Source organism: Vollenhovia emeryi, unplaced genomic scaffold (assembly GCF_000949405.1).
Source record: "Vollenhovia emeryi isolate VEMERY1.0 unplaced genomic scaffold, V.emery_V1.0 DF939168.1, whole genome shotgun sequence".
NCBI classification, from domain to species: Eukaryota; Metazoa; Arthropoda; class Insecta; order Hymenoptera; family Formicidae; genus Vollenhovia; species Vollenhovia emeryi.
The window spans coordinates 389,561-411,246 of NW_011967198.1; the positions used below are offsets into that span (position 1 = coordinate 389,561).

General features: G+C 44.6%; 1 protein-coding gene across 8 annotated transcripts in view; it reads left to right on the forward strand.

Annotated features, from left to right (window-relative positions):
* LOC105564096 (LIM domain and actin-binding protein 1) overlaps positions 1–21,686 on the forward strand; it is a 35,123-nt gene that overhangs the window by 8,485 nt on the left and 4,952 nt on the right. For 2 of the 8 annotated variants that reach the window (XM_012016209.1, XM_012016214.1), the window contains exons 3-18: positions 1,020–1,130; positions 2,648–2,737; positions 2,982–3,068; positions 4,033–4,131; positions 6,146–6,226; positions 6,925–7,020; positions 7,287–7,521; positions 8,352–8,423; positions 9,526–9,691; positions 10,430–10,533; positions 10,723–10,898; positions 11,239–11,455; positions 12,075–12,196; positions 12,621–12,797; positions 19,438–19,749; positions 20,295–20,546. In XM_012016209.1, the coding sequence (XP_011871599.1) occupies positions 1,020–1,130; positions 2,648–2,737; positions 2,982–3,068; positions 4,033–4,131; positions 6,146–6,226; positions 6,925–7,020; positions 7,287–7,521; positions 8,352–8,423; positions 9,526–9,691; positions 10,430–10,533; positions 10,723–10,898; positions 11,239–11,455; positions 12,075–12,196; positions 12,621–12,797; positions 19,438–19,749; positions 20,295–20,546 (2,397 nt within the window). The remainder of the gene's footprint in view (positions 1–1,019; positions 1,131–2,647; positions 2,738–2,981; positions 3,069–4,032; positions 4,132–6,145; positions 6,227–6,924; positions 7,021–7,286; positions 7,522–8,351; positions 8,424–9,525; positions 9,692–10,429; positions 10,534–10,722; positions 10,899–11,238; positions 11,456–12,074; positions 12,197–12,620; positions 12,798–19,437; positions 19,750–20,294; positions 20,547–21,686) is intronic. The other 6 variants (XM_012016211.1, XM_012016210.1, XM_012016212.1 and 3 more) reach the window with 6 other exon arrangements.

Genomic DNA, 21,686 nt, shown 5'->3' on the forward strand with positions numbered 1-21,686 from the left:
GCCACTCTCGGAGGACGCGATTGAGAGCGGCTTTCGGACGCGCGCGGGCACGAAATTATTGTGCGCGGGGCCGTTATCATCGCTAATTACCGCCTTTGCCCGGTAAAAGCTCGCCGGCAGCGCGATCGCGCCGGTGAAAACCGGAAGCTCGCACTTTTGGTATCTCATCTGCATACGCCGGCCCGCCGGCTTTTCCGGATTTCGTCGGCACAGATAGGAGCGGGTTTTCTACTCGTCCGACGCTCTTCTCGGAACCGGGGGATCTGATACGCGATCGCGACCGATATCGGGGCGCTATTAAGTGGAGCGCGGACGATATCGATCGAGATCGCTGCGACGTATCCTTTTTGCGGGGCTCGTCCTCCGCGCGCAATTACAGCTAACAAGCTGCAGTGGTGCTTTTACTTCCGTTCCGAGTACCATCCTTTATGACGTTAACGTCGGTAGGAGAAAAAGATGATTGGATATTATTTCGCTAAATAATATATTTAATTCCAATTGGCTGAACGAAGAAGAGAAACGTTAAGTCTACGCTACCATTACGTTATTACCATATTTGTCCGCTAACGCATTACAGGTTTCATTGCGTGAATGTAGACTCTGTGTAAATGCAGTATCTCTGTTTTGCTCATGAGTTAATACGTTTCTGTGTAACATCATCTAGTTATGCGCGCGGACATCTGTGTGGACGAGATCGTGCGCCAAATTATTTATACTTATATAAAAGCAAACGGAGCTCGATACGCTCGTAGATGCACGATAAAATAGATATCGGTCGAAAAGTTTGCGAACGAACGAGGGACGTGAAAAAGCGTCTCTCTAGAAAGTCTAATCGCTCGGAGTGCGTCGCGAACGAAACGTGGAATTCGACGTGGCGCGTCGTAATTATTCCTGCCTGTGATTATCGTACGCGACTAACGGCTCGGCGCAAGCAAGTTAGAGCGTAGACGCAGCTTATTAATCTCTCATGCAGTTGCATGCTCAGTGTGTTCGTGTTTCTTTTTTTGTTTTTCCATCAGAACTGTAGCTTACGAGACGCAAGCATGCATACGGGCGCTCGGCGATCGCACTCGGAGATGATCGATTTTTCCGACGAGGACGATTTATCGAACGTCAATGTTAAGTCACTGGTAAGTTGCGCTGATGCGTACGTATCTGAGAATTAATCGCAAATTACTTACTCCAATAATTACAGTCAGAACGTAATTTAATCCTCAACTCCTCGGTCTCAATCTTATTTTATTAATGGCATTTCGCTCCTTGGAAATTAATCTTTTGTGTGAATTAGCTCACGTTTAAATTATCCGAGAGTTAGCGTGAAACGCAAACGTAAAGAGCACTTTTGACATTTAAGACAGATCTCGCGGAACGCCCTGTGTTTCTCAGGCATTCCTTTTTCTTCTCGTTTCCTCCACTTCTCTCGGCACAGCTGTTTCTCAGCGACGAGCTGTTTCACGCGTAGCATTTATGCGGGATGCAAGTACCATTTTCCAACTTCGTTTCTCAGCCGGCGAGATGAATAGAAACGGGCGAGCAGAGATTTATCCCCATTCCGGCCACTCACCTCGTGATCTACTAGACGCGAGAGAACGGCCAGCTAAATAATTAGCGGCGGGCGCAGCGGGCGTACAATCGCTCCATTAAGCAATTAAAACTCGCCTACGCTGTTCGATTAAGCTCGCCGACAAGATTACGTTGTTACCTTCGAGAATTGCGCGCGTAACTTTGCTGTCGCACCAGCGTGACCCAGCGAACGCTAAAATTCGCGCTTTTACTCGAGTAAACGTAACCAGTTGACATGACGAAAGTAGGGGAGAGTGGGACAAATGTGTCACTTTTTTCTAATGAATTAGTATCCCATTGCCAGAATATGTTGTGGCAGAGTCGCTTCGTCTGGCGAGGACTTGGGGAAGAGTCGCTATACAACACGCAGGATCTGATTTTTGTCTTGCCTTTTTGTTAAACTGCAATGCACACACATACACATACTGGTCTCGTGAATTAGGCAACTATCGTTTAGGAACAAAAACCTAGGCTGTCAAGAGATGACGCATTGTACCCCACGATTCAGTGACACATTATGCCCCACTGGTAACAGACCAATTGTATAGCAAAAATCAATTATTTATCGAACAAAAAATAAAAAAACATGGGCACTGAGCGATGCACGGGTCAATTAACTATGAATTATGACCAAAAACCTAGGCTGTTTAGAAAAGTGAGATTAGGTTCATCGACATTTCACCGACGAGCGAAAAATTTAGCGTCCAGGGGTCCAAATCTATTACATTTTTAATATTATTAACGAACTGTCATCGAAGTTCCTTTAGGCCTCAAAGTTCAACTTGAACTCACAGCCTGACGACAAAAAACTTTCATTACTTGCATCAATAACCTCCGAGAAATCTGATGTGGCTCACAGTGCCCCGTGACACATTGTGCCCCGCTCTCCCCTATATTTTCCCCGCTGAGGCAAATAGAAGCGAATTACACGTATAGCGATTGGTTAACGTATAATTCAATAAGATCATTTGCACTTGGCGCAATGTCGCGATCGCGTAAGACCGCGTAGCAAATGCCCCGCATACGTTGCTGCATGCATACCGACCCGCCTGCATTTTTGTTCTTCTTCTTTTTGCGCATGCAGACACAGAACTATGTCTCGGAGACGAGTCGTAGCGATCAGGAGAAGCTGTGCAGGGAGCGGATTGCCACTGGTGTGTCCATCAAGCAATTAGTAAGTAATAACCGTGTAGCCGGCTCGATCGCGTTTACAGTGAAACAAGACACGTGAGGAACACACGCCAGATAGTGTCGTCGATTACTCTCCGTCGTGGTCTTCCCCCACCGTAGAGTCGGGGAGGCCTCGTTTCACTCGATCGATGAGATACCGATTTAATAATAACGTTTACGCTTTCGCCGTAAAGTCCGCTTCGTTAATCGCCGATACATTTGTCAGATACATATTTTGTCACTAACAGTGTCGCAGCTTTGGCGACATCTCGAACATGAGCGACGGCGATCAGGCGACCTTTGGGAAAGCGAGCCACGCGATGGAAACCGAGGAGGTTTGTATACTGTACTAATTCATGCGGAAGCACACGCGCATCGCGAATGTTTGTTCTTGTCCTGGTCGATGTAGTTGAACGTGATGTTGTAACAGCCGTGCAAATTTTGGCTAATGTCTCTTTCTAATTTTAATTAAAAAATCTCTCTCCGCGCGAGATAATAATCTCAAAATTATATTCGAGAGGATAACGAGATTCTTTCGAGAGATAGAGGATAAATCCTTTGTGAGCAGTTATCTAGAAAAAAAAATAGAAGCCGCGTTTTCTCGATGAATATGTGTATGGATGCATGTTGCAATATTCCGTAAATTTTAATCATCAGTATTTTGCATCCACTTACGATTTCTTTCATGACAATGAAGAAGGTCGATCACTGCCGCATAGACAAAATTTGCAAGCATGCGAATGCTTATTAACGATATTAGCGAATTAATTTGCTAAGTGTAGGCTCGTCAGGAATGAAAAGTGCATCGTGAAACTTTTGTCATTGCATGAGCCACTTTCGACATTTGCTTCATAATGTGGCGTATTATGTGAACTCCAAATAAGCATCCTGATAATATACTAATCGCATCTGGAGCGCGAGTTCTGTGACATAAATTTCTAATAATAGCACAACTTTTTTCCCTGCGTAATTATATCCCTTCGGGAAGTATTTTTATCCTTTTACGCGAGATAGCAAAATTGGTTTTCAATTAAGTACAGCTTCGTCATTTCGTTTAACGTTCCATATCACGAGGCCTCGTGGCAGTCAAAAGTTAATAATAGAATGCCAAGTGCAAGAATTTGAAAAACGTTTTTATTGGCGTTTTCCTTTCCAAGAACCTCCGACGCCGATTATCGAATCTTCGTTTGATAAGACGGCTCCGTTATCGCCTGCGATCAATATTTCACAGAGCTCGCGTCTCTCGAAACGACTCACCGCTAATTTGTATTCTCGTTGACGCTCTCGCCCCGATCGTAGAAGGCGAGGTCGATGGGTGATCTGAGAGTATGTGAGCAGGGTTACTCGCGGTTCAGCAGAGACGCGCCCGTCTTCGCCAGGGTGTCGGTCAAGGCCCTCGTAAGTACCTCTCGTAAACGGCGCGGACAACATTGAAGTCAGTCGAGCGAATGGAATAACGTTAGATAAAGCGCGAGCGCGGCCTAATGAAACTAGAGTTTTATCAAAGTTCGCGATCGGCAATTTCTACTCGGGAGTAACGATCTATAGAGCCTCTCGCGGTGGGCGTGTAATTGTTCTATCCTACGGTACCTGGAGGCGGCCGATTACGCATTTACCGCGCTTGCATTAAACGCGAATAATAAGCGAGGCGAACGCAACGTGCGAGGCGCGGACGTTCGACCAGTGCGCGCTTGCAGCATAAAATGACAAGTGCATCCGAAAATTTCGCAAGAAACGTGAGAGAAGCGTAAAACGATCCTCGTATAAAAGTATTCGGATAACATTCTCCGGGATAAACGCTCGGTCAAGTACACCGCTACGCACTCTGAGAACTCGCCGCACGCATGCCGGAGTAGTTTACCGTCACGCCGCGAATGCCGTCTCTCCATTTATGGAAGGGCCGACTTGATAATAACAGACTACTTATTTGCCCTACTTCAGCCGATTACGAGGAAACGCAGGGTCCGGATGTCGATTGCGAGTTCTTTCGCTTCGTATTATCGGTCACGCGATTATCGGGATTTTGACGTGCGACTTGGCCGCCCGCCGAGGAGAGGGATGGACATCTTGTCCCGTTCGAGATATCCTGTTGGCATTTCGTTCGCGCTTCTTCCCCCGCGAATGGCGAATACGAGAGAAGAAAACGGGAATTTCTTCACCCGCGAATTAACGAATCGAGAGCGTGGCGCTCGCCGAACGTCGCGTAGCTGCCAAAACTTTTATCTTCAATGCCAAAAATTGAGACTCAGTCACGGTCGATTGCGTACTTTAATTTCGTAAAAGAGTTTTGCATTTCCATCAAGCCAATTAAAGGATTACCTCTAGCGAAGAGTGTCGATAAAACAGACGGCGTTAGGATCCCCTCAAAAAGAAAGTAATGCAACGATTCGATTAACATTACATGCCGCATAGAGATATCACATTAACGAGGCATTTGCGTCAAGAGACTGGTACTGTTGACCGACTGAACGTTCGCGATTGTGCTGAAGAATGCACCCCGATGCACTCGATAACGCGTGACGGTGCCGAAAGCCAAGCCACCTCGAGATAAAGAGTGAATTCGTGACGCGAGATGATCGCCCGGCGCGATTCAACGGGCAATTCCGTGCTACTTCCAATGTTGTCCTCCGTCCGTTCGTTTTGTTCGCTCCCCTTTCCCTTGGTTGTCCGAGGCAGCAGTTGGCGAAGCTTCGATCAGCGATTAAAACGCCTCGCGCGTATACCACGCGAGCCAAAAGTAACGTCCTTTCTTGCTCGCCAGACTAAGGAGATTCTTCTTTTTTTTTTTCTTAAAGACGCTTCTTCGCACGAAGTCGTAAATAATTCAACGCGGGAAACAGGCTGCGAATGCAGTATTCAATCGCATTAGGGAAAGACCGATTAGCAATGCGGTGCTTCTCGTGCGGCAAATGTCTTTAATATTGCGCCGCGATTCTTCGCGGAAAATCGTCCTCTCCCGCGTGTACTCGCCTCGAGAACGTAATGCATACGTTTTGCCGAGTGTACGGTAAAATGCCGGCTTGGGGGAAAAGGAAACAAATTGTTACTCTCGAAAGTAAATATTAGCCCGAGAGGCACCGTCGTCTCCACCTCCGAGAACGCACGCTCGTCCTGAAGCCGCGCGAGGGAGAGAGCTCCGTCGACCCGCGGATCTTTGAAATTTCCGTACGGCGTCGTTCGCCAACGCCGTGAACGCGGAATGTCGCGAGCTCGCTAACTGCTGCGCTCCGAGATACGGTAATCGGTGAACTTACTTACCGTACCTCTCATCCACCCGTGTGCTCGTTTTTACACCAAACCGTACTAACCCGCGGCCCATTTTCTTCTCATTGTTGCGCGACGCTACACCTCCTCCCGGCATGCGAAACCCTAAAACTGACAAATCACTGAAACCGACCCCCGGGGGGGACAGAGGGCTTCCTACTGTAGTTTGGCAAGCTTAACGGACGAGGGTAAGGACAAGGACCGGGCATGCGAGAGGCCGAAGCTCGAGGTAAGACCCCGACGAGGAAGAGGGAGATAGAACCTTAAGCGTGATAAGGTCGGCTCGTACACAGGTTTGACCCGGGATTTTGTCCCCCCTTTTTTTTATTGCTTTCGCCGCCATCGTAAGAAGATAGAAATATACACTCCGCTTTTGTAGTCTGCGATTGATTTCCGTCAGGTTTCAGACCTTTGTACGATCCTTGTATCTCTGTTCTCGGAGAATGAATGCCAGTGCTTCGTGCAAATGAAAAATTGCAACTTGTGTAAAGTGGAATTCACAATATTGTGCCATTACGTAATCTCTTTTCAGTCAAAAGTATTTTCTCAAGAGAATCCAAAAGAGCAACGTGCTAAAATGGAATTTACAATATTGTATTGACGTATAATTTTTTTTTCAATCAAAATTCTTTCTCTAACAGGATCGCAATTACGAGTTGAATATCTCACGCGTGCAATCTGCAACCATTAATTTTGCACAATGGTGTCTTGTCTGAATCTGCTTACTTTTTCTCCCGTTTCTGCTTGCATCTTGTTCTGTAAAGGGTTGCTGAAGAATACAATTTTCTTGCTCCGTTGATGCTCGAAGAAATGTTTGCCTGCGGAACGTACGATACTTTCGCACCTTCTTCCCCCTGTCTTCTTCTTTCTCAACTTGTTGACTCGTAGCATTTATTGTCTGATATTACGGTCGTTTGTACTTTGCAGAAGTCCAGCTTTAACAAATTCGACGCTCTTACCAAGAAGACAGTTCTGCACGTACGTTCGGTCGATGCGGGGAAAGTCCAACAGCAGCTGAATGCCGTAAGTCTCTATTCTTTATTTTCTATTGAACTTGAAGCATTTGTCGCTACAGTATTTAACATAATTTGTCATTACCCTTAAGGAAAAAGAAATCGCGTTCAAAATCATTAGTTGTCGATAAATTGGGCTGTTAAATTCCAGTGTCGCGCGGACTCTGGACGAATGTTTAACCGCGGATCTAGCGTGCCGTCCGTCTCGCTTCTTCGTCGAGAACGAGAGTGAAAGTCGCGAAGGTGCTAATTAATTGACGCACTGGTGCGTTGCAGGTGGGCCAGAATGCCGATGCGAATACGAATTGTCGCAGCTGCGGCAAGGTCGTGTTCCAAATGGAGCAGACAAAGGCCGAGGGTCTGGTCTGGCACAAGAATTGCTTCCGGTGCGTGCAGTGCAGCAAGCAGCTCAATGTGGACAATTATGAGAGCCACGAGAGCACGCTCTACTGTAAGCCACACTTCAAGGAGCTCTTCCAACCGAAACCGGTCGAGGAGTCCGACCAGCCCGGTAAGATGACTACCATCCCGCGCAATGCCGCGTGCCGGCGCGCGTTGCAGCCGCTAATCTGCTTAAAAGGATCGTCTTTACGAATTACTCGTTAAATCTTAACGCGGACGCGCTTAAACGACCGAGCGCCGATTCCATCGTCGGCTCCGTCTCGCCGCTAATCTCTCGGCCGAGGCGAACTTTGTGCGGACAAAGGCGCAATCCCCGACCCTCGGGGTCGGGACGTATTAAAGGAGCATAAAGCCACGCGTAAATGCGCTTCGAATACGGGAAAACTGAGAGAGATAAAATTCGCTCGCCCTCTCTATCTCTCTTTCTCGGCCGTCAATTTCTTTCGCGTCGCGATTAACGGCTCACTTGATTAATTCCAGCGGTACTCGTCACTGCAGACGATAATTGCACACATTCGCGTGTCTCTCGTTTTTTATTTTAAGAGCGCGATGTATATACGTCAGAGGATGAATGTGTACAACTGTGGAACAATTAGAAGTAAAATTGCATTCTTGATGCAGGGATAATGATAAGAAATATGGCTCGGTTCTCCATGTAATGAAAGACAATAGCTGAAGAAATCTAGGTATTATACAGTGTAATGCTGACTTAATGCGCCGGCATAACTTAGGGGGGGCCCCGAGTGCCGTGCCGGTGGGTCGTCTGAGACCCAGTTTGTTAAGCCCCTTAGCACAGGGGCTAGAATTACAGTTCTCCCCTCTCCTCTTCCCTCCCCTCGCCCCTCGCCCCCGTATAATTACGCGCGAGCGTCCGCGCGCGCGCTGAGAGAATGGGAGGTATCGTTAATGCGACAGAGAGTTGTCTTGTGAACTCCGCAGTGCGACCTCGAAAGCCGGAGCTGATCATACGGGAGAACGAGCCGAAAGAGTTGCCGCCCGATGTGGTCAGAGGTAACAGCCAGCAACAGCCAATGCTCGACGTGTGTGAGTGCGGCGTGGAACGCTGATCCGGCGATCTGCCCCTAACGCTCTGTGTGCCCCGTTTTGCCGAGTGGCTTCTTTTAACCAGTCGACTGGCCGTCGAGTCGAAAATTTATCTGTGCATCGAATCGCGTAACGTGTCCCGCATTGGCGCGCCGATTAATAAAACGGGCCACGAATCATTATTGACGCCGGGCGTTTCATTAGCCGGCGTGTTTCCTTTTTTATTTTTCCCCGGGACCTGCGAGGCGACACTCGAGTTACCGATGGATTCCACAGAATTCCCTCTCTCTATCTCGACATTGAGATTAATTTTTTGTCTGCATGAGAACAATGAATAACCGACGAATAACACTCTCTAACAGTCCATGCAACTCACGTGCGAAATCACCTGTGGTGTATTTTAACGCATTGTACGTGCCTGCCTATGTGTCCTTCTCGTCTCGTTTTAAAAGATTTATTTCGCTGACACACGAGAGTGTCATAGCGGTTTGTAAAATTGCTGGCGAATTGAATGAAGAAATAGATGCTGCTGCAAACTTGCCACTTGCGAGGGACGTCTTTCGCGCCACATTGTACGCGACATTAGCCTTACATTATACGTCATAAAATCGTGACGTTATATATGACATACTGATAGTTCTCGAGAGCGAAACACCGGAAAAGCAAACAACCGGACGGTATCTCGTCGCAGCGTGGTATGCGGCGCGACGTCCATGGGAAGAATGTGAGAAGCTTGTAAGAGCCGTAACGTGATCGATGTCTGAAACCAGACGCTATGGCTCGTGCTTGACCTGAGAACGTCATCATATCGGGACGATCGATTCGACTCTCCTTGATAGCAGTCCTTTTAGAGACTGTCCTCGTTACCCTCGTTACGCTTTTCAGAACTTTCGTGCTGTGTGTGTGTGTGTGTGTGCAACCTTGCAGCCCTTTTTCCGCGAATCGTCGCTCTCGAGTGGTCTAACAAGTTTACCGCCTGAGAGACAGAGAGAGGGTGTTGAAATGTTTGAACAGCGACGCGAGCGTGTCGCCGAAGAGAGGAGTAAGAGCGTCCCTTTCTGAATTTCAGCTTCCGACAAACCCGATCTGGGACTCGAGGAACTCTCGAGCCTGAACGTCAAGTCGCGCTTCCAGGTCTTCGAGAAAGCCAACACGGAGAACGCCAATGAGATCGAACGATCGCCGTCGCAGATCGCCGTCAAGAGATCGCCGAGTATTCTCAGCAAATTGGCCAAGTGAGTAATGCGCGATACGCCTTGTTGAAACGCGTATTCCTTACGGTGTACCGCAAAGGTGTATGGTAATAAAAAAATCTTCATATCGTATGTAAGATTTATAAGATTTCGCCGACTATATTTTCACATTTGTATAAATAGGCAGTGAACTCAAGCCGCATCTTTCTATGATAATATACGGCTCTACCCGCGCACAATAATAATTTTAAAACATGATATACCGTGACACAGATTTGCCTCTGCTGAAGATATACAATAATGAGCTGTAATTTCGCCGGATTGGCGTTTCTCGGTAACGACGAAACGCGCAATTACCATCGCGTTCATTTTTTACGCGAAGGAATAGACCGATAACCACGAGTGTAATTAAAGTACACAAGGAAAAGATATTAAAAATAACAACTAATAGCTGCTAGCGGTACTCGCGAAAACACGTTTTGTCACGTGTGTAAATGTCTTTTGTTACAATTGTATTATAATTTTGTGGCTTTTTACAATTAGTATTTGGGTACGAACTTTTATCATGGCGATTATTAATTCGGACGTAAATTGTTGTTAGTAATTTTATCAGTCCGCTTTGTCTACGGGTTGACGTATAGCCGGTACGAGTGAGGTTTTCGCGGTATTCAGCAGTCAGCAGTTTTCTTCTCGTAACTTGAAACTCGAGAAAACACGGAGTTAAATATGTTACAACAAGCGCCGAGTGTCCGTAACTACTGTACACGTTTTCTTATCCAGATTTCAGGCGAAAGGCATGGACATTGGTGTGGCGGACGAGTCTCTCAATGGCATACCCTACGAGGAGTCCAGCGAAAGTGAGGAAGTGGAGGAGGAAACTGAAGGTAAAGACACTAAGAAAACCGCTTCAAAGAGAAACGAAGATACGCGAGTAAAATTTTATAGATTTGTTGAAGTTGCCGAATACAAAACTACCAGCTCGAGTTCACGAAGTCTTCTAATCTTTCATTGATAAAAATTTCTTCCGTGTATTAAATTGTAACATAATCACATCTATTTCTCCGACATTCTAGAAGTGGAAACTGAAATTGTCAAGTCGAAACGCACCGCGCGCGAACGACCGATCAGTTTTTCGAAGATGGACGACATCAAGAATCGTTGGGAGACCACCAGCCAACAGGGAAGGCGCGAGGTTCAGCGCGAGGCTAGGAAAGAAGAAATCGCAGGAATCCGCTCGCGATTGTTCTTGGTAATCTGTCATTGTGAGAGATAAATATTAGAATAAAAATGTAAGCTTCATTGTTATTACTTTACGGTAGACTGTCGATGTAAGTAAAAAGTCATGCGGCTCCGTTATAACGGTCCTAATATTAACTTGGATGCTCGTGTCTTTATTTTTATTATTATTGCGCGTGTAACATCGTAAAGTGTAAATTGTACCGTCAGAGAACAGCTGTACACGTTTCTTTCGTAACGTTTAGCAAGTTTTTTTTTCCTCGGAGAAACCTGCTTCTTAAACACGGTGGATTCTCCCTTTACATCGCTTTTTGCTAATACGCCACTAATGTCTCTCTTTCTCCGGTTTGCAGGGTAAACAGGGTAAGATGAAAGAAATGTATCAACAGGCGGTAGCCGGAAGCGACCGCGTTACGAAGATAAACGCGGCGGAAGAGATCCAGCACTCGACTACCCACGCTCGCTCCCTCAAAGAGAGATTCGAACGGGGCGAGCCAATCGCGGCCTCGGACGACGAAAACGACAGTAAACCGAAACCGGAGAAAGCCGACGAGGAGGTGATCGCAGCAGGTACGAAATGGACTTTCAGCAATTAAGTGACTTGCGAGTTGCGGAGACTAGAGAATTGCGAAAAGACGTAAACTGATGGTAACTCGGCGGACACGGACTGACGAAATGTTTGATCGAGCATTAGCCGCGTTGCGAGTGCGAGCGCAGCAATGGGGAGGAATTACGTGACAATTCTGAGAACACATGGGGATACGAGAGAGAAGTTCAGTCGTAATGCGACAAGTGTTTCCGTTGTTTGTATCTTTTCGCACTCTGAGGCTACAAATCTGTTGCTGGCGAAGGCACTTGATAATTTTTATATAAAAGATCAAGGATTCTTAAAAAGATCTTATCCGTCTTATACGCGAGCTCCTTCGAAAGAAAGCAACCTAGTATTTCTTATAATATACGAGATGCTCCGCGCAAAAACTCTCTACAGAATAGAAGACTGTGTTAAGGGGTCATATTATTATTCAGCGGCTTTGTATGAGAAGTTATTTTTGTTCCGAACGGAAATGGACCGTTATGAGTTGTCGAATTGCACAGGGGGAAAGTATCACCTGCGCTAATTGACAGTTTAAAGTTACGAGTGATTTATGATAATCTATATTTATGATAATCTGTCGGTCACGCCGCACAGGTATCAGCAGGAAGTCGCGGTCGCTCTTTTTGGAACTAGACGCCTCTGCAGCGAAAACAGGACGTCCCGTGACGCCAGTACATCCGAAAACGCCAACCGAAACCCCACGACGTGCACGAGACGTAAGTCAATTTCTTTTATCTATTGTACAATACATACGCGATTAAGCCGAGTTCACGATTTATCTTTGAAATCATTGAATTTGTCTGTTAAAATTACGAATAAAAGAATACAATATTTGTCTTTTATAGTTGACATTATTGACGTGACTCGAACATTAACTTCAAAATTGTTCAATTATTAAGTAAACGTTTACAGATAAATATATTATAATTTCTACTCGACGTAAGACGTTACAACATTTTTTCTAATATGAACTGTTATATTGTATTGTTTCTTATGCGATATCGCTTGCTATTCGAAGTAATATGATTGTATCAAGGAAAGTATCTCCCGCTTTTGAGCGAGAGGATACGCGAGGTTTCACGCAAAATGCGCACGCAATAACGTCTAGTAATGATAATTTCCGAAACGTTTGCGAGAAAGGCGTTCATGGGCCGTCAAGTCTCAAACGACGTGGTGCGCAGCTCAGACGCGACCGAGGAGGTCCACGTAGAAACATCGGAAATTTCGAACAAGTTCAAATTCTTTGAGACCTATAAGGAACCGGAGAAACAGCGGAAGCAGTTTCGCATTACGCCGCCTCGCGAGGGTCAAGTCAAGGTTCGACCCTTTGGCTTTGTTGTCGTTGATTGATTCACGTTTCTGTGTCAATCTTCTCTAACAAATCGTGTGCGTGCTAACTAATTAAATTGCCACGTTACTTCGCTTAGGAATTTTTATCGTCTGTGGAATTAAAAAACATGTAGAGAATAGTAGCTAAATGCCCCGATTAAAATATAATTGAATTTTTATCGCTTAAATTATAACAGCTCTTTTCCATTTGTACTATTACATTTCGTATACACAGTAAAAAATAAAACGTTAATGTTAACATTTTTCACAAAGTTTCCAAAAAGTCCACTCTAAATTTTAAGTTAAAATAACATTCATCGCGTGTGTTACTTTTTGACAAATTAGAAATGTTAATTAATTAACACTATACTTCACATTTATACTTATGTTCTTTCAACCATAAGTGTGATGTAATAAAAACAGACAGGATATGTAAACTGTACGAATAGTTGAAACAATTTTTAAGTAACATAAATATAACGCATAAAATGTTAATTTCACCTTGAAATAATAATCAAGTCTTGGTAACACAAGAAAATTTTAACATTTCACGATTTTTTACTGTGTAATCATATATTTGTATTTCGAATGCAATATTTATCAGTGACATTTATATCGGCTTAATCTTGGCAACTTTTGGACTACTGATAAGGAAAGATATAAAGATATCTTAAAACGTGACATTTACTAAATTCACGTCGCAGCACAGGATATTGGTTTCTCGAGAAACAGCGTGATCTCATTTTCAATTAAGATAGGAGAAATGTTTGCGCTCTCGTGCGCGTTTGGCCGTTTCAAATTGCATCACGCCTTCAATCACCTGCATTTTTTTTTCGTTTGACACTAACGTGGTTTTATATTACTTTGCCCGGTTACATGGCGCCTTACGTTAAATAACATTTATCGCTTAACACAACTGCTCAAAGTTTTACCTAACGAGATTATTGGCTTCTAATCGTAGATTAAAAAAATTAAAATTATTAAAATGAAAGTTGACCATATCCTACGCAATTAAAAATACATCTCGAGGTTTTTAAATTATGCGAGAATCCAGGTCACGCAAGATCAAGCAACAATTGCGTTTTCCTCAACTCCCCTTGCAATTTTTCTCATATTTTATAGCAAATAAAATGAATCTTTTGTATGATAAAAAATAGCAATAACATCTTTTAAACGGTATCTTTTATAAAAGATTCGACATTGTCGAAGGAAAGAGATGTTGCGGAGAGCGCTTTTAATTTTTATCCCGATTTTTCCGATTTTGCACCCAGTGAGAAATGATTCGTCGATCGATTCGACATCGTTTCGACATCGATCGACGAATCGTTTCTCGCTGGGCACGCATACCTATTTCGGGGATGAAATACCCGCAGTTGAGGGAACGAAACATTCACTATCACGAATGAACACAGCATCTCCCTCGCGCCTTAACTTCCATACCATCCCCGTGGCGCGAGGCGCGGTCTTATCGATAATTATCGAAACGCGATAAGTCCCGTCGACTCGCGCGACTCAAAAATAATGGGGGGAGCCTCGTGCGCATCTCTCGGGGGACCGGCGGCGATGCGCGGAACGCACGACACGGCGAGCCGATTCCAACAAACCGGGCTGTCCTTGAACCCCCTCCCGAAGTGGTCAGCGCAGCAGCAGCCATACTTTTACCGTTAGTATTTCTACATCCTTCCATTCGTGAAGAGCAAGCGGGCAATACAAGCGGACCGGGCACCGGCGCGGCGGCGGGCCCGGGAACCTTAACCGAGGGAAGGCGCGACGCGCGACGGGGCCCCTCTCGCAGTAACTCACGCACACATACACACACCGAGGGGAGGAGGACACACACCGCCGGTCCCCTATCCTCCTGCGAACGGCATAGCAACCGGCTGTCGCGCCGACGGTACGAACTTCTCACGAACCGGAGAGAAGGAGAGCCTCCCTCGAGAAGCGCGGGCCGAGGTGGCGAACCGGACTCGCGCGGTCCGAACGACGCTCAGTCTCGTTCCGTTCGCCGAGGGGGCTTTAAAAATCACGGAAAGGTAATTATCGGCCCGACGAAACGCTTCGGCCGCGTTTCGGCGTAGCCGGCCGGAAATACTGTGCTGCTTTTAACACCTAGTTACTCGCGGTTCCTCCTGGGCGGCGTGCCCCGAAAAAAAAAGCGGCGCGAAAAGCAAGTCCGCTCGGCAGGCCGGTGGATCGTTAACGCCCGGATAATGAGCGCTCCGGTTTACGGTTAATGATCCGCAAAGGCGATCAATTTGCATATACCCTTCCCCGGGATCGATACGAGATCGGCGCTCGAGACACGGAATTTCGGTTGATCGACGAGTTTTATTAGTGCCTGTGAGTGCTTGTGACACATTCATTTGTAGAATCGGCGAGGATCTCCGGCAATTAATTCGAGAGACGATCGACGGTTCGTCACGCCCCGTGATCGCGATATCATTTTTCGGGATATCCGTTTAACGTGCCCGGCGTCTCTCCTCGAGGAGAAATATCGTGTTCTACTTTCCACAAAAATTACACACGCTTTTTCGTATGGGAGCTTCGTTTGCCCCGAGGTATTACTGCGCGATCGAATTTTTCGGAGCGCCGCGTTTCATCGAGGTTTCCCCCCCCCCCCTCGCAGAAATCGCGATTGACTGTGGCATTATAATAACTTCACGCAATAACTTATTATATTATTATATTTAATTAACTCGCCCGCCAATTACATCGCGCTCGATTTATATATAAATGTAAATCGCAGATTTCATCGTACCATCTGTACGTATTGTTAATCAGCACGCGAGATCGCAATCGTAGGCCGTTCTATGGAGAACGATACATCCCGGTGTGCTCGCAGACACAGTGAAAATTGCGTGAGACTTTCATATGAAAGTTTCAATTACCTCAGACATATTTAGAGCGAGCGATTAATATGTGCAGCCGCAGCATCGTGTTTTTATCGAATTGCTAATTGTCGGCAATTGCCGCCGTCCCCCCCCCCGCCCCCCCCGACAATCGAGATCTCCTCGTCGTGCGACCGTAAGAGCGTTTCCGTCGAACGATGAAGGAGCGGACGTCGTACGGGGGAGCGCGATCTCGCCGCGGCTTGATTTGCCGCTTGACGTGCCGGCAGAGGGATACCGTGTGATCAAATATCCTTTCTGGACTGGTGATTTTATGGAATTCCTCGCTGGAAGTACTCTCCCGTAGATCCTCTCGACTCCATTACCACAGCGCGAAATCCGACCAAGAATCGCGAAACCAAGATGTTGCCGTGCAACTTGTTTTTTTTTTTTTTTCATTTCGTCGCAACCGAAAACTGTGTCCTTCATGCTGGTCAATCTAGAAACTTTTAAACAGGGCTGGGAAAGTTACTTTATACAAAAGTGTCCTACAGTTGCAGTTTTTTTTTTCGCTAAAAATGTAACTATGTTACAGTTACAACCCAGATAACATGCACGGAAAAAAACATTTAGCTGCTGTAGCTAAAACTTAGTAAAATATGGACAGCTAATATTTTTAGTTGTGATAGCAAAATATTGAGCTATCACAACTAAAAATATTAGCTGTCCATATTTTACTAAATTTTAGCTACAGCAGCTAAATGTTTTTTTCCGTGTGCTTGTCTAAAAGACATCTTCAAGACTTCTTTAAAACGTCTTTAAGATATCTTTTAGACGTGTATGTCTAAAAGATGTCTAAAAGACGTGTTAAAGACATCTTAAAGATGTCTTTTAGACATGCATGTTATCTGGGAAGTTACCGATTTTGAAAAGTAAGGGCGTGAGCAGAATGGCTGTCCTGTACTCAATACGTAAGACAGTTATTGCGCGTTACCTCAAGACAAAGGCTTAAAACGTAACTGTCTTAAAAGTATAGGACGACAGCCATTCTGCTTAGGCCCTTACAGTTACTCGAAAAGTAGCGAATCGTTACTTTGCAGTTACTTGCCCGCGATGAAAGTAAAAATATTCAATTTGCATTTGAATTGTGAAGCGCCGATAAAAGCGTTTACGCGCTGATGCAAGGCCTAACGCGATCTGTGGAAGTTTAAAAAATATACATATATAAAGTAACGAAGCTACCAACGTCAGCGTTTCCTTGACCGTATCTGGCATTTTTAATAATACAGAAAATTCATTGCGAAAAGTATTTCCTCAGCCAGGATTTGAATCTGGACTTCCCTACATGCCTCGGTGGTCGAATTGATGAGACGCCCGCCTAGAGTGTAGGGAAGTCCAGGCTGAAACCCTGGCTGAGGTAACATTTTTCGCAATAAGTTTTCTGCATTATTAAAAATGCCAGATATGGTCAAGAAAAACACTGGCGTTGTCAATTACTGCTGGCGACATTTAAGAATATTCTTATTAGTTAACGAAGTTAAGTTACGAGTTACCAAAAAAAAAGAAAAGAGTAACTGCAGCTTCGTTACAGGTAACGAGTTGACTTCCCAGCCCTGCTTCTAAAGCGCGTCGAAAAGAAGAGTTTGTTACGTTAGCGAATACAGAGATACTGTTGCAATTACGACCATATTATCGATCTTAACTCCTATTATTTTCTGCTTTCACATAATTCCCGTGTGACATGCGCGTTTACGGGCTTTACGGCTCTGATTTGGGAAACAGTGACATAACCCCGACGGAAACTCCCTTAATTTCAAGCTAGATGCGGTAAACTCTCGCATAATCCAATAGAAACGTCGCGCGGGAATTATCGGTTTCCCATTTCCTGTCGCTTTCGCGACTAGAAGTCCTCGCTGGATTAATTCGAATTTGAAATGCTCCTCCTATTCAATTTATAGCTATCTTATCTTTGGTCGTTTTTATCTTCCCAATGCCGAACAATTAAAATTAAAAATGATTATTTAGTGTAGAATGATCGAAATGCATGTAATCCACATTTCTCTTATCCTCTCCCGGCGAAATTAAGTAGGATTGTACTAATTATTTCCCCCCGAATTACTTTAACGACCTGCTCCCAATAATGTAACATTTATTTCAAATTCTCAAGCACGCCGTTCTCCGCCACTCATAAGCTAAACGACTCGCGCTCCTCGCTACAGCGCAGATTCGTCGGCACAAGCGAGAAGCGAATGGGCAGATCGTCGCAAGTGACGACAATTGACCACTGCGGAGTGCGCGTACCGCTCTTGAACCTGTCAATTTATCGCCATTAAATGTCAACCTTGAAGCGTAACGCAACCCCTTTTGTCCAAGTAAAAAACCGACGTCTCGTCGGCAATCCCGGTCTCGTCCTGAGAGCCGCGCGTCTAAACTGGCGCGAGGGTGGTCTTTGTAAAATGTCGCGAGACCCAAGCCACCACCTCGATCGCTCCACGTGATCCGGCAAGCAGGTTTTCGGCTTACCTGGCCCACTTGGGCTCAGGTATAAGCGCGCGCAGGCCAATCGGAGGGTCGAGAAGGGCCACAACTCACATGTCTCGAGAGGAGCGGCCCCGTTTCGTGTAATAGGGACCCTTGTTGATATTGCGGTACCTTAAGTTGAAACCTCGGTGCATGCGAACATTCATTTACGCACGTTGCACGACTTCTCCCTTTTGTAACATTTTATTTTCCAGAAGCATGACTTTTCCAAGATTATTATTTGACGTGCGATTGGTTTTCCCTCCAACATTCTGTCTAAATGTCTGCCCCGAAAATATGTATGTTATGACGTTTACCTCTGCCGTAATAATTTTACAACGTAATGTTGTCCATTGAGAAGAAAGGTCTGTATACATGAGATTTATAGTCGCGCCACCCACGGTTAAAACTTTCCGCGTTGACTCACGCCGGATACGGTTGGTAAAAGAAACATTTCGGCCGTCGATCTCCGGCTTACCTGGATCCCCCGACGATGCATCATGGCTTAAATATTCGGTTTAAAATTATCAGGCGGCAATACGACAAACACGAGGTGTACTCTGCTCTCTCATCGTCTGTCCTTGCCGCCTTATCGTGTAATGTACAAATTCCGGCGCAGTTATGTAGGAAACAAATTAATGCATTGATACACGTCGAAAATGTCGAGCAATAATCTCGTGAGATTAGCGGTTTATAAAATTTCGAAAAGAATGAGATAGATTCATGCAAATATACAGCATACGAAATAAATGTAATTTATATATTAAAACCAAATGCATTTATTGATAATTAATTAGTAAGATTAATCTTCATTGTGTACAAAATATTTTTGTATAATTTAATTTCTTTTTTCTTATGGCAGGATTATTTTGCATCTGTAAATTTATCGATTTTAAATTTAAAAAATATACGCTTTGGTATAATTTTAGAATACTATTATCTCTAATATATTTTCCTCGAGCTTGAAGAAAAGAAGTACGTTTTCAAAAGTAAGAAACGGTTTGCGTAAGAAATTTACTGAAGAATTTGTCAGTTAGAAATACCTTCTTTTATCAAAAAGTCAATACATCTGCGAAAATAAAAACTCTATCACGAAGCATAACATCGTTCAACGTCACCTTATATAGGAATAATAATGGCTGGTACAATAAATAATGTTTGGAATGTTATGAAACCTCCCGCACTAAGTTATTCGGGATATACTCCATTTACTTGACAATGAGAACGAGGGTAACAATTAAATGGCGTGATTTTTAACATTTGATTATATTCCTTCGCAGATGGATGTACCGGATCGCGAGATTTACCGCGATCCAGACGTGGTCAGAGCCGACGACAGAGTGGACGAGGTGGTGCACACGGACACGGCGAGGAAGATGCTGTCCATCTTCCGGCAGATGGAGGAGAACGCGAGCAAGGAGGACCTGCCGGAGGGCCCGAAGCCTTTGAAATGCTTCACGCCGCCCCCCGAGGATAAATTCGCCAAAGCCACGGCCTCGGATTCGGAGGGTGAAGCCGAAGAGGGCGAGGAGTCCGACGGTGACGAAAGCGCCGAGGAGAGAGATCCCAACTACGTCCGTGCTTCTGATAAGGTTCGTGTGGCAAAACATTTATTTATTGCCGAAAAATTGAAAGATGTTAGGGAGACGATAAGAGGCATGAAAGTGCGAATGAAGGACTGGAGCGATGTAAAGGCCGCATAACCCGTAATATCGGATTAGTGTAACAGTTCGATGCAGACGATCTTTCCAAAGTTGCTTATCGTAACGATACTGTTTTGTCCTGATTATTTAAAGTATAGTGTTAAAATGAAAAAATGCAGAGAACACCGAGTTATTGATTTAAATCATAAACATTTTCAGTCCGCCTTCTACTTTTTTCTAAAAGAATTCTCTTCACACCTCAAATATATATAATTTTCCACTAATTACTAAATAAATTGAGATCCAACGTGCCGGGAGTGGCCAGACCGGGGCTACCTAGACGTGTTATTAGGCGGCTCTTAAAAATCCGGCACGAACTTTCGAGGGCAGGTCGTTGTCCCGCATTCCAAATTTCGGGAAAGCAGCTCTTTACTCCGGATCGGCGTGGCCTCACCCTATAATTCACGAAATCCTTTCGCATGTTATCGGGCTAGGTGGAGGACGAGTTCTTGAAACAGGCGCAGAAGGCGGCGCGCGCCAAGACCCTACGTGCTAAGTTCGAGCACTGGGAGGAGACCGACGGCAAGGTCAGCAATCACCATATCGCCGAAATGGAGATGGCCCAGGGTACGGGCGAACAGTCCAGCATAGAGTCGGCGAGCAGTCTGAGGGCCCGTTTCGAGTCCCTCGGCTCGCAGGCCAACGAATCCCCGCGCGCACCGAAAGTCAAAGTCAATCGATTTGTGGTAAGTACGCCTTCTCGACCCACATAATCGCGCATGATTCCAATATTGTGTCGCGACTTGTCGTTTGTGTAACTATCCCCATTCTCCCTGCATCTAATTAGTCACTTCGCGTCATCATTGATCCTTCAATTACCCTTGATTAAATTTGAAGGACATGTCTTTGACTCGTTCTCTCTTTATTGTAACAATTCGCTTCTCTGACTGGCTCGTGCGTTTAATCGCATTAGTCAGGAATTTAGGAGAAACATCTTTCTCGATAAATTCCCCTTTTTCTTCATGGACGACTCGACATCGTAAAAGTATGCGCATGGTGTGAGTTTGAATTGTTGTCATTCTGCCTGTGCTTATTTATTTTATACGTTAAAACTGTAAGTGTATTTTATTCATCGAAGGCATTGTTTGCGTTGCATCGAAAATTTCAGAACGAGCGGCGAAATGTGACATTTGTTTCTCACTTACATACGATTTGAATCAATAAATTGCAGCATTTAATATTTTGACGCAATTCGAACAGTGCTTGAAAAATATGCACGACTGAGATTTTATTGTACTTTACTTTATTTTATGTGGCTCGCCTTTTATGTAACGAGAAATTATTTTTGCATCCTTTATTAGCGACGTACGTGTACATTCTATTGTGAGCATTAGTTGTTATTTATGATAATTTAATGCGCTACCCAGTGAACACCCAGTAACAGTTACATCACGTCAATATTATAATTGCCTACTTAATTACATTCCTTATCTCGTTGAGTAAGAAATTATAGTATTGATGTTACGTAACAGTTACTTGATTGCTGGATAATTTTTCGTCTCGTATATTTAATGGATTTTGCGAATATAAATTCATGTTCGCTCTCGCTGTATACATATATTATTACGAATTTTTATGGGGCAGATACGATAATTGCGTCATCGCACTGCAGTTTTCAATTTGCAATAATATTGTAGTTACACTGTTAATATACATATAATATATGTATAAGTAATGATTGGCAAATGTTATATTATAATATTAGCAGGTATGTTTAAGCTTATTTATTTAGTTTTAAATATTCGCTATTGAAACACGTTAAACTATAGGGATTACGAATATACTTTAGTAGAACGATAGCAACGTTCTGAATGTAATGTATTGAA